This window comes from Alosa sapidissima, chromosome 15, assembly GCF_018492685.1.
Source record: "Alosa sapidissima isolate fAloSap1 chromosome 15, fAloSap1.pri, whole genome shotgun sequence".
NCBI lineage: Eukaryota > Metazoa > Chordata > Actinopteri > Clupeiformes > Clupeidae > Alosa > Alosa sapidissima.
Window position 1 is genome coordinate 26,358,940 of NC_055971.1, and position 12,500 is coordinate 26,371,439.

The window sequence follows — 12,500 nt, forward strand, 5'->3', positions numbered from 1 at the left end:
TTTCCATCTCTTTTCTTCAACTCTCTCTCTCACTCGCTCGCTCGCTTGCTCGTTCTCTCTCTCTCTGTAGCAAAAAAGGCCGAAGCCGCGCCATTCCATCTCCAAGCCACTGGAGAGCAACTACTTTGGGGTGCCGCTGGTGCAGGTGGTCTCCCCGGACAGGCCCATCCCCCTCTTCATCGACAAATGCATCCGCTACATCGAGGCCACAGGTAAGATGCTTCACAGTTGGCTTACTGTACGGCTCCTGTATGCGTCAGTACCAGGAGTCTGCAGCTTGGATGCTTTGTAGGCTGTGTGTGGCCCTAGCAGGCAATTATAAGCCAATCCATCCATCGAGGGAGGCCTAGTGTACACGGATGATGCACATGTCATCAGCACTATCTGCATCGATTGTCCATGTAGCACCTTTTGTGTCCATACAAACCAGCGCATCTCCATGACTGTGACAGCAGAAACATGTACTTTGTGAGAGACCCATACATACAGCCATATATGCTTCCGCCACAACAAATGCACACTCAAACACGGTTGGGAGATGTATGACCATAATGCTGATATTTGCTTATAGCAGCAAATACACTTATACTGCTAGATGGGTGGCTGTAAGCTAATGCTGCTGGATGGTGTTAACTAATGCTAGATAGATGACTGTAAGCTAATGCTGCTGGATAGATGACTGTAAGCTAATGCTGCTGGATAGATGACTGTTAGCTAATGTGCTAGATAGATGACTGTTAGCTAATGTGCTAGATGGTGCTAACTAATGCTGCTAGATAGATGACTGTAAGCTAATGCTGCTAGATAGGTGGCTGTTAGCTAATGTGCTAGATAGATGACTAAGCTAATGCTGATACTTGGTTTAGTAGCTGTCAGCAGTGAACTGACTGCAGCTAGAGCTAATGACGCTGGCATGTGCTATATATGCTATAAAAAATGTTGTTAATGTAACAGTTGGATATCTATGCTCCAACACTGCACTGTGGGCATGTTTGTAAGAGTCTGCTAGCTATTGCGTGTGAGTGTAACCAGAGGGATAGTGGAGCAGCCACTGGCAGTTATGTAGACGATTGGCTGTGTTTGCCCTCGATGCACTAGATTGATGAGGGGAGCCAGGAGGTTGTGCTGGTCTGTGGGCGTTCGCTTGGCACAGAACCGTCTGGTCAGAGGAAGAGAGAAAGGAAGAATGAGAATGGAGGGAGGGAGGGAGTGAAAGAGACGAGAGGCCTGAAAGAGTGGGAGAGAAACAGACGGAAAGAGGTGATGAGCCGAGAGGGACGGAGTTAGGGGATGGAAATAAAGAAGTCAGAGAGAGGTGCCATGTCCCTGACGTGTGTGTGTTAGCCACGCTCAGACTCTTCAGGGACCAGAGCCACAGAGCTCGCTAATGGACTCGTCCACCCACTTCAGTCAGGGTCACACACACACACACACATACACCATGCCTTCAGCTCCCCCCTGTCTCTCTCACACTGCCTTTCTAACATAACGCGGTTACATGCAGCACGCACACACACACACACACACACACACACACACACACACACACACACCTGCTTTCATACCACTCTGCCCTCACCCACAGATGTTACACACACACACACACACTTGTACATCCTGCTCACCTCCCCCCAGTTTCACACTGACCAACCCTCATAAGAGTGGCATGCCTACAAAGCATGGTCTTATTCACCTGCCTTGTTAACTGTAAACACACACACACACACTCCCATGACCTTTGCCCCTGAAGCTTATGTATGACCACATGCATGATGTCTTCCTAAAGGATGCAGACACGGCTAAACTCGTGTTCTCTGAGACCCTGTCAGGCGTGAGGTGTTGAGTTTATCTACTGCAGTGGTGTGTGACATCAGACTATTTCTCCGAACTGGGATTATGTTGATCTGGACTGTGTGTGTGTGTGTGTGTGTGTTGGTGTTCATCTTTTTGTTGTGTAATGGCTGAACAACAGAACGCTGAATCACACCCTAAGAGGGTGTGTATGAAAGAGAGAGAGAGAGAGAGTGTGTGTGTGTGTGTGTGTGTGTGTCTGTATGAGAGAGAGAGCTTTTAATAGGCAGAGTGGGTGAGGGGAGAATCATGCCGGGAGAATTTGTGTATGAGCGAGAGAGGGAGAAAAAGAGAGAAGGATAGACTAGTGTGTGTGTGTGTGTGTGTGTGTGACGCTAGTGGAGTGATCTCAGAGCTCCCTACGGACTTGATGATGTTAGAGTGTGATCTCACTCAGCCCTGCTGGTCTCCCAGAGTTTCATAACCTCATCCCCGTCAGTGTGCAAAATGCAACCCTGGACTCTACCCTGATGTGCCCACTCTGTGAGGACATTGGACATTGTGTGTGTGTGTGTGTGTGTGCGTGCGTGTGAGGGAATATGAATGTGTTCACCTTTTTCTCTCCTGCTCCTGGTGCATTGCTCTGTAATCTCGTCTGAGATTAAGCCTCCTCTCCCACATTTGGATTACAGTTCAGAAGCAAGATAAAACACACACATACACAGATATACAAAATTCTCATAAGCGTGTGTGTGTACACACACATACACACACACTTAATGCTCGTAAGCACATACATACATATGCACAGACACACATATGTTCACATACACAGCTGTAATTGCACAAACACATGCTTACTTGCATAAGAACTGTAAGTATTCAGGTTTTTAAGTATCTAATTATGTGAGCATTAAAGTTTATTACAATTTATCTCAGCCAGTTAATTCCTGACAGTGTAATCAAATTGAACTGTGCTGAGCAGAACTAAGCTCCTCATAGCCATAACATAGCCAGCCTGGAACAGAGCTGATTGCTCAATAGTCAGGGGACCTTTGGAGTGCTCACTCCCACCCCACCCATTTGGCTGAGGGTGCAGCCACTAGAGGGGGCTAGAGAGCACAGGCCTCAGTTTTTCTTCCTCTGTGCACTCTTGCTCTCCTCTCATGTCTCTTCATCTTGTGGACACATTCTCCATGTGATGGGGTTTTTAGATGGGCTTTGTTTTTTTGTTTTTTTCTTACTTTTTCCATAAGTGTGTTTTGTGTTTTTTTTTTTTTTTTTTTTTTTTTTGACTCATCTCCATAACTTTCAAGTTCTTCAGTCTGTCGCTGATGAGATGTAGAGCTACGTTGCTAGATCTGTTCCCAGATCAGTACACCACTATCGCTCCCTAAAAAGGGCCGAAAAAACCACCTCTCTGGTCTTCTCTCTTTCTCACCCTCCCTCCTTCCCTCCCTCTCTCCCCTACCTTGAGTCTCTCTTTCTTCCCTCTATCTCTAACTCTTTCTTTCCCTTTTCCTCCTCTCTCTCTCCACTGTGTGTGTGTGTGTGTGTGTGTGTGTGTGTGAAGGCAGCAGGAGGCTGAGGCCCTGGCAGTAATTTTCTGCCTGATAGCTCCCTCATTGAGATCGATATCATGGAGCAGGAAATGAGAACAATCTTTGGGCCACGGTTCCTTTTCTTTAGACTCCCGCGCTCCACTCCCTCTCCATGGTAGCCCAGCGACTCACTACAGCCTGCAGCCTGATCCGCTGATAACACACACACACGCACACACACGCACACACACGCACACGCACACACACACACACACACAAAACGCATGCATGCACACGCACACTCTCAGAAAACACAGAGGACTATGTGCAGGATGCCGATGTACATGCACCAACAGGCACACACACATACAAGTACTTAGCCGGTGTGTAACACACACACAGAGACACACACAAACACACGCACACAAATCTACATACCCAGTCATGAATACAGACCACCACACTGTGAGTATTATGTGTTTGCTTACAAACACGCACACATGTACGCACGCGCGCACACACACACACACACACACACACACAAACAACCTCAACCCCCTGTAGTTACTGATGCAGTGTGTGCTGACACGCTGGCACGTCCCGCGTGTGTGTTTACTGTTCCACACACACGCACCACACACACACCACACATACACACAGAGCGCTACTGTATCAGATCAGCGTTCCCCATTGTCTTATGGTCTCTGAGACACTGCTTCCCTGTGGTGGAGACCTCTCAATTACTGCCTGCTCCACATTCTCCTTCTGTGTGTGTGTGTGTGTTTGTGTGTGTGTGTGTGTGTGTGTGCACGCGTGGCTTCATTGCTCCACCAGCAGAGAGATGGCAGGTTCTCCTCTGGGTTCTGCTCCTGGTCTTCTCGTAAGCTTCTCCCGACGTGTGCTCTAAGGGCCTCTCATGGTCTTCATGTGTCATTAAAATTACCGGGTTTTGTGCTAAATGAAATAAGAACTAGATGATGGGGAAAGGTCAAAAGTTCATCTTTTAGGCAGGGATCATATTGGAAATAACAAAGTGGCAGCAGTAAAGCGTAACGCAACGCTCGGACCATAATAAGTTCTATCTTGTTCCTAAGTTACCAGAACGGTCTACGTTCACTTGCCTAAACTGACCATTGACGAGCCTCGTGTTACGCTTTGAAAGTTTAACCAAGTTCAACGCTCAAATTGTTTGACCCTAGCGCTGCGCGGCCGATCCAATTGTTCCTCTGCTGAACCATAGCGACCAATAGGAAATCAATGTGATCTGCCGCTTGCTGCTAGTCAATGTGATCCCTGCTTTATGGGTGGTGCTATTTCACCATCAGCTATCAAAATTGCCTTTGAATGTGCATTTCCGCAGAGGTCTGTAGGGGCTACTGCTTTCTGTTTCTCATTTGGTGACCATGGACAGGTCCACGTATGACTCATCTCCATGGAGGTTAAATACCATGATGACGTTACTATGGCATCCATATCCTTCCCCTTTACTAGCCATCTGCCATACCAAAAATACATATACCCTCAGTCTGTGTGTGTGTGTGTGTGTGTGTGCACCATACCAGAAATACATACCTTCAGTCTATTGTCCTCCGAGCCTTGGACAGACATCCTGCTCCTCTTGTCTTCCGCATTGCCCCTCTCTATCCCTCTCTTCCCACACCTCTTCACCTCTATATCAATGGTAAACAGAAAAAATAAATACAGACATATACAATCTTTCCATCACTCCATTCTCAATTGTATGTACCGTACCTTTTTTACTGTTTTTTTTCACCATAGCTTTGTGTGTGTGTGTGTGTGTGTGTTTTACATGCTTTCTTACACTTTTTTTCTTCCACTTCATATGTATGTGTTATGTTATTTAACTTTGAAAGGTTTTTCCTCCACTTTTCTTCTGACCACCTTTAGTACAGTACGTGTTCTGTTTTCCCCTTTAGTACGTGTTCTGTTTTCCCCTTTAGTACTGTACGTGTTCTGTTTTTCCTTCTCAACAACTTTATTCCTCCCCCTCTCTTTCCTTTTATTCTTCCCTCTCTCTCTCCCTTTATTCCGCTCTCTCCTTTTCTGTCTCCTCTCACAGGACCTCCTTTCCCTCTCTCTATCTTGCCATCTGTGTGTGTGTGTGTGTGTGTGTGTCTGTGTGTTGTGAAGGGGTGGGCATGTGAAGTGTGTTGGCATTCTTTGCAGTTGGCATCGGAGTGGCATAAAGGGCACCAGAAAGTGCCATCTATACAGCGAGGGCTGAATGATGAAAAAGACTTCCTGTCTCCTATGGCTAGATGCATGACCTTTGGAGTGTGTGTGTGTGGGGGGGGGGGGGTTGAGTTGTATGTATGTGTGCATGCATGCACTTTTTTTACCAATATATCAGTCATCCTCCAGATATGTACACAAACTGTGTCTCCTGTGACTGTGTTCAGTGTAGCCACATTATGTGTTCAGTGAGTTTGAGTTTGTTATGAGTTTTCAGTACAGCAGCATGCAGAGTAGCCCATGCTCTGAGAGTGGGCTGACCCTCGGCCTCTGTGTAGGGCAGCCGTGGCCTACTGGTTAGCACTTCGGACTTGTAACCGGAGGGCTGCCGATTCGAACCCCGACCAGTAGGCACGGCTGAAGTGCCCTTGAGCAAGGCACCTAACCCCTCACTGCTCCCCGAGCACCGCTGTTGTTGCAGGCAGCTCACTGCGCCGGGATTAGTGTGTGCTTCACCTCACTGTGTGCTGAGTGTGTTTCACTAATTCACAGATTGGGATAAATGCAGAGACCAAATTTCCAAATTCCAAATTTCAAACGAGTATATTTACTTATACTGATACTGATCACCCGTTTCTTGTGCCCGAGGAGCTGTGGGCGGCCATCCCGGTCTGGCTGGTCTGGTGCTGGAGTAAGGAGAAGGCTGCGGCGAGACGCAAGAGAAAGGGAGATATGGGGTTTGGGAAGGGGGGATTGATAGAGATGATGGGAAAAGAAAGAGGGAAGGATTGTGAGTGTGTGCGTGTGTGTGTGTGTGTGTGGGTGCGTGTGTGTGTGTGTGTGTGTCAGAGGAAAGGGGACTCATGGACGGCTGGCCTGGTAGAGGAAACGCTGCATGCAGCACATATTCAAGAACAAAGACAGCACTGAGCTCTCTATGACACACACATACACACACACACACACACACACACACACACACACATACACTCGCAAGCACATACACACACAGACCCACTCATGCACGAACACACATGCCCACACACACAAACAAAGGCATGCAGGCACACCAGGCTGAGCTCCTGACCTCTCTGTGACACACACACACACACACACACACAAACACACACACTCACACTCACATACACACACTCATACATACACAGCACTGTGCTTCTGTGCCCTCCACGAGTTGATCTCTCTCTCTCTCACTCACTCACTCACACACACACACACACACACACACACACACACACACACACACACACACACACACACACACACACACACACACAGAGAGAGAGAGAGAGAGAAACACATGTAGCACAAAACCATATGCTACTCTGTCATTCACCCACATCATCTTAACAGAACAAACTCACTCACACAAGTGCATACTGTATGTGTACAGACATGCTAACGCCCTTGCTTGCCCCCACTGCTAGTACACAAACACAACCCATACCCCAAGGTCTACACACACACACACACACACATGCAGGTGCCCATGTGAAATGTACATTTAGATATAAACTCTACAGGATGTACATGTGCACTCTTCAACATAAACATCTGACAAAGTTCAAGGAAACACACACACACACACACACACACACACACACAATGATATACCCTGATAACTGGGAGCAGTGATATCAAAGGCAGTGGAAACTCTGTGATTGAGGTATTGTATTGGTGGAAACAGGTGGAAGATTCTTGGAATGAAGACATGCTCAAGGGAGGATTCAAAAGAGAGAGGGAGGAGAGAGGAGAGACAGAGTGAGAGAGAAGTGTAGAGAGAGGGAGAGAGAGAAGTGTAGAGAGAGGGAGAGAGAGAAGTGTAGAGAGAGGGAGAGCGAGAAGTGTAGAGAGAGAGATTGAGAGAGGGAAGTGGAGAGAGAGAGATTGAGAGAGAGAGTAAGAGGGAGGGAGGGGTGTTAGGAAGGTCTTCCTTCTATTGTCCTTTTGAGTCCATGCAGGATGTGGTGACTGACTCTTTTTCTATCTCTGCATCCATCTCTCTCACACACACACACACACACACACACACACACACACACACACACTCTCAATATGAAACCGCTGAACTCTGTGTTTTTTTCTGTGTGGGTAACCGTCAATCTCCTCTCCTCTTTCCCACTTTTTTTCCTCACCCGTCTCCTCTCCTCTCCTTTTCTCCTCTCCTTTTCTCCTCTCTCTCGCTCCCTCTGTCTCTCTCTCTTGAGTTGTGTCTGGCTGTGGCTCTTCTGTTCAGCTGTGAGTCTCTGTGCCCCTGTGTGAAGATAGTGCTGTCTAGAGGAAATGTCTTCCCCCCCCAATCCACCAGTGTTGTTGGAACGCTTCAAAGTTCTCCCTGTACTTTCTGCTCTCTTTTACTCGCTCGCTCGCTCACTCACTCACTCACTCGCTCGCTCACTCGCTCGCTCACACGCAGTTGCTTTCCCTCTCTAGAAAAGCTGTTGTGGGTAATTGATCAGTGGAAGGAGGCGATCGATGTGTTCTGCCTTGATGGCAAGAGAGCCCATTTCCCAGACTGTCTCTCACTGTGTCTCATTCTCTTGATGCCTCCCCCAACACCCCCACCCCCCCTTTTCTCTGTCTGAAAGCGATGGAGGGAGGGACGGAGGGAGGGAGAAATGTGGGGTGAAAGAGGGTTCACACATTCACTCCACCCAAATCTAAAGGAACTACGGGAAGTGAAGGAGGAAAATCAGCACCAGGCCTATAGCTCCAGAGTGTGTGTGTGTGTGTGTGTGAGAGAGAGAGTTCGTTTTATTAGGATAATGCTGGCTGTGCGTGGCTTGTGCCTTGTAATTGATTTTGTCACTTAACAAATGTTCCTCCTCCGTCTTTAATGATCTCGTCTTGGCTGTCATAGTCTCTCCAGTCCCACTGTGTGTGTGTACGTGTGTGTGTGTGTGTGTGTACGTGTACACCCCTGCTGTTGTCGCCGATGGAAGCTTAAAGAGAGTTAAGAGCTCAAAACATGGAAAGCAAAGACATCAAATAATCCTCTCTTTGTGTTTCTCTCTCTCCCTCTCTCTCTCTCTCTCTCTCTCTCTCTCTCTCTCTCTCTCTCTCTCTCTCTCTCTCTCTCCTCCTCCCTCTCTCTTCCTCTCTGCAGGGATGAGTACTGAGGGCATCTACAGAGTGAGTGGAAATAAAGCGGAGATGGAGAGCATGCAGAGACAGTTTGATCAGGGTAAGTCACACACACACACACACACACACACACACACACACACACACACACACACACACACACGCGCACACACGCTGCAGGTTTTGTTTGTGGTGGGGTTTGTTTCGGTCTCTGAGAGGCCAGACAAACATTCATCTCATTAATTAGTCTTCACACATCAAACCTGCCCTTTCAAACACAACTCCTGCTTGGGTGAGTGACCTTATATCATAGACGTGTGTTTGTGTGTGTGTTCATGTCTGCCTACGTGTGTGCATGTTTGTGTGTGTATTGTCCGTTTTCTACAGTTTGTGGATATTTGAGTAATCTGGTAAGATCCTAACGCAGTGATGTTGCATCATCCTCATCACCTCTCACAGCAGGACCAGGCTGAAGAGGCATGATCCCTGATGAGAACTGATCTGGGGTCAGGTACTCTCCTAGACTGGCTTTCACCAGACCAAGCTCAATCTTTTAGGATTGAACATTGGAATGGGGAGTCCGCTATGTATTTTGCACTACACAAGAGACGTGATCAACGGGCATAGTTAAAATGACTCTGTACGCAATTGGATAGTCATTCACCAATCTGACCAACGAACCGGGTGACGTTTGCAGAGCGACGCGAAAACTCCAGGCTCTCCCGCTATCGTCATAGTTTTAAACCTGCCAATAGCGCGTCAGGTGGATAAGCCAGCTTGTGATTTGTCCCGGCGAAATTGTAACGGAAGCAGCAGAAAAAGATGCACAGGTTTCCAGCCTGAGCTGCAGGGAAAAAAAGAAAATCGCCAGCAGATCAGGCTGAGAACTGATCTGGGGTCAGGTACTCTCCGCCAAAGAAGAAAAAGTGACACGCAATCAAATTCTGATGGGATTATTTTAACCCTGATGAAGGCTTAACATCTGAGTGTGCTCCCGACACTATAATCCTCGTATGAAGGGTTCAGTTAGTCAGACAGCACTTCAGAATCTAGGTGTGCCCCTTTTCGCCAGCTACTCTTAGCCTCTGCCAAACAGCCATGGTCCCGGATAAGAACAGGCCCCCCGGGGTCAGGTTGATCAATACGGAGCACCACCCAGTGATGTGGTGGCGCCAGCACAACAGAGCAGGCCACTTCAGGAAGATCAGGTCAGATGAGGGTCAGGGCTGCAGGGTTAGCCACGCTCTGGGCAGTCCATGCCTACCCTCATGCCAGGTCACTAGCCACCTTATTCCTGAGCCAACAATGGCCGTCTCCATCACACTTCAGTATTTCAAAATCTATTCTATTCTATATAAGTCTGTTTCTGGCTGAAGCTGCGTTGTATTGATTTGAAGTGGTTTCATATGATGGTACTAACACAAAGACAGCGCCTAAGCCACGTAAAAGTAAATTTATGTTATATGAAATATCCCTATTGAGTGCAGAATTGTCAACATTTTGAAAGTAATATAAGTTGAAGAATATTAAAGTTAGCATGTTGACTACTGACTGTCCGTGGGCATTCTACACTCCTGAAAAAGGCTTAGATTCTGTCCTCACACACTGTATAATGACTGGTGTCTGCTCCCCCTTGCCTTGTGAAATCGCTGGCGATGACGAGTTGATTTACGGACTGATTTACGACCGCTTGCCACTGGTGGCGTGTTATGACGAGGTGTTAGCGGTTGTAGCGAGGTGTGATGTTAACATTACAGTTAGAGTTATGGTTTAAGTATTTATCCAAGGAAATGTTAAAAGGAACTTAAAAAGGAACTTTACATGAAAAAAGCAGAAAATCAGGAACTGAAGTAATGTGTTTACCTTTAAACTGATAAAAACAATGAATCATTTTAAAGTAAAACCATCAGTTATTACAACAGCAACATTTAGAAAGTATTATACAAACAAATGACTTAATTGGACAAATGTTTAAAAATGTACTGAGTGTTAATGTGTGCGGGTAGTATATCATTCCACCACCATAGCACCACGATTGATGCGACCTTCACATACAGTGCCACAATGGCACTGCTGCGTTTCAGTGGTTTGCACGGCACAAGAGCGGTTTGTCACGGCACAGCACGAACGCACCACTCAGCAAGCCCTCGCCCACACTGCGGTCCAAGTTTGTCAAAGTTGACCTTCGACTGTGACGCATGGTGGTGACTGCTACTTTGCTCTGAAGCCAGCAGCTAGGGAGCACGTACCAGATTGTATATGAAAGTCCTTTAAAGCAGGAGTCGGGGTTGGCACTGGTGGGCTAGGTGTATGCAGTCATCTGTTTCACCCAGGTGGAAGGATCATTTTGCTTTTTTCTCTATTTTTGTAAACCCAGGACATATGTCTCTCTCTCTCTCTCTCTCTCTCTCTCTCTCTCTCTCTTTCTTTTTCTCTCTCTCAGTATCTGCAGTATCAGTATCTGTGTGTAGTCTCTCTCTCTCTCTCTCTCTCTCTCTCTCTCTCTCTTTCATCTCTTTCTCTATGCTTTTTTCTCCATCTCCTCTTCAAAGATGCACTCCAACCACTCAGATCTCAGGAAAGTTAATATGCATACAATGAAAACACACACACACACACACACACACGCATGCAGACACACACACACACACACACACAAATCACAGTCTCTTAATTGGATATGCAGTGGAGTGCAGAGGGCACGACAAACTTAAGTGCACTATTGTTTTGGCACTTAACATTTGGAGTTTGATTTCCGTGTGTGTGTGCGTTTGTTTGTTTGTTTGCTTGTGTATGTTACTTATTTCTGTGTGTGTGTTTCAGTATATTTGTGTGTGTGTGTTGGTGTGTTTCAGTATATTTGTGTGTGTGTGTGTGTGTGTGTGTGTGTGTGTGTGTGTCATTGAAGTTGCTGGCTGAGAGGGAATGAGTTGAATTTTCATTCAGTGGAGGGGGTCAACAGGAGGCCAGACTATTTACTGTGTACTGCTGTCTGGGAACCAGATTTATGAAATGCAAACACAAATGCCCTTGCCAAGTGTCTGCACTTCACTTGCTACTGGTGCTTTGTGTGTGTGTGTGTGTGTGTGTGTGTGTGTGTGTGTGTGTGTGTGTGTGTGGCGGTGGAGGGTTTAGGCCATGCCTTGAACATTTCATTGAAAGATGGGATCCTAATGTTTCAAAATGTAGCTATAGATTTTCATTACTATGTATAATGTGATGGATTTCATGGTGTAGAATGTAGCTATAGGTTACTATGCATAACGTGATGGATTTCATGGTGTAGAATGTAGCTACTGTATAGGTTACTATGCATAACGTGATGGATTTCATGGTGTAGAATGTAGCTACTGTATAGGTTACTATGCATAACGTGATGGATTTCATGGTGTAGAATGTAGCTACTGTATAGGTTACTATGCATAACGTGATGGATTTCATGGTGTAGAATGTAGCTACTGTATAGGTTACTATGCATAACGTGATGGATTTCATGGTGTAGAATGTGATATTTATTACTGTCCTTCTTCCTGTCTTTATTTTGTTTCTCTCCCTCCCTCTTTTCATCTCTCTCTCTCTGTCCTTGTCCCTTCCCTCTCTTCTTCTGTCACTGTCTTTCTCCCTCTCTTTCTCTTTCTCCCTCTGTCTCGCTCTCTTTCTTTCTCTCTCTCTCCCTCTCTCTATCTCTCTCTCTCTGTAGATCATAGCCTGGACCTAGTGGAGAAGGAATTCACTGTGAACACAGTGGCAGGAGCCATGAAGAGCTTCTTCTCTGAGCTGCCCGAACCACTGGTGCCCTACAACATGCAGCTGGACCTGGTTGAGTCTTACAGTATGTACCAGACACAGACACAGGCAGTTGCCTTAGCCTCT

The 12,500-nt window shown here is 46.7% G+C and overlaps 1 protein-coding gene across 2 annotated transcripts in view; it reads left to right on the forward strand.

Moving 5' to 3' along the window:
- The window catches only part of arhgap35a (Rho GTPase activating protein 35a), a 73,081-nt gene that overhangs the window by 53,502 nt on the left and 7,079 nt on the right, over nucleotides 1–12,500 (forward strand). For both annotated transcript variants that reach the window (XM_042063142.1, XM_042063141.1), the window contains exons 4-6: nucleotides 71–212; nucleotides 8,650–8,727; nucleotides 12,328–12,459. In XM_042063142.1, the coding sequence (XP_041919076.1) occupies nucleotides 71–212; nucleotides 8,650–8,727; nucleotides 12,328–12,459 (352 nt within the window). The remainder of the gene's footprint in view (nucleotides 1–70; nucleotides 213–8,649; nucleotides 8,728–12,327; nucleotides 12,460–12,500) is intronic.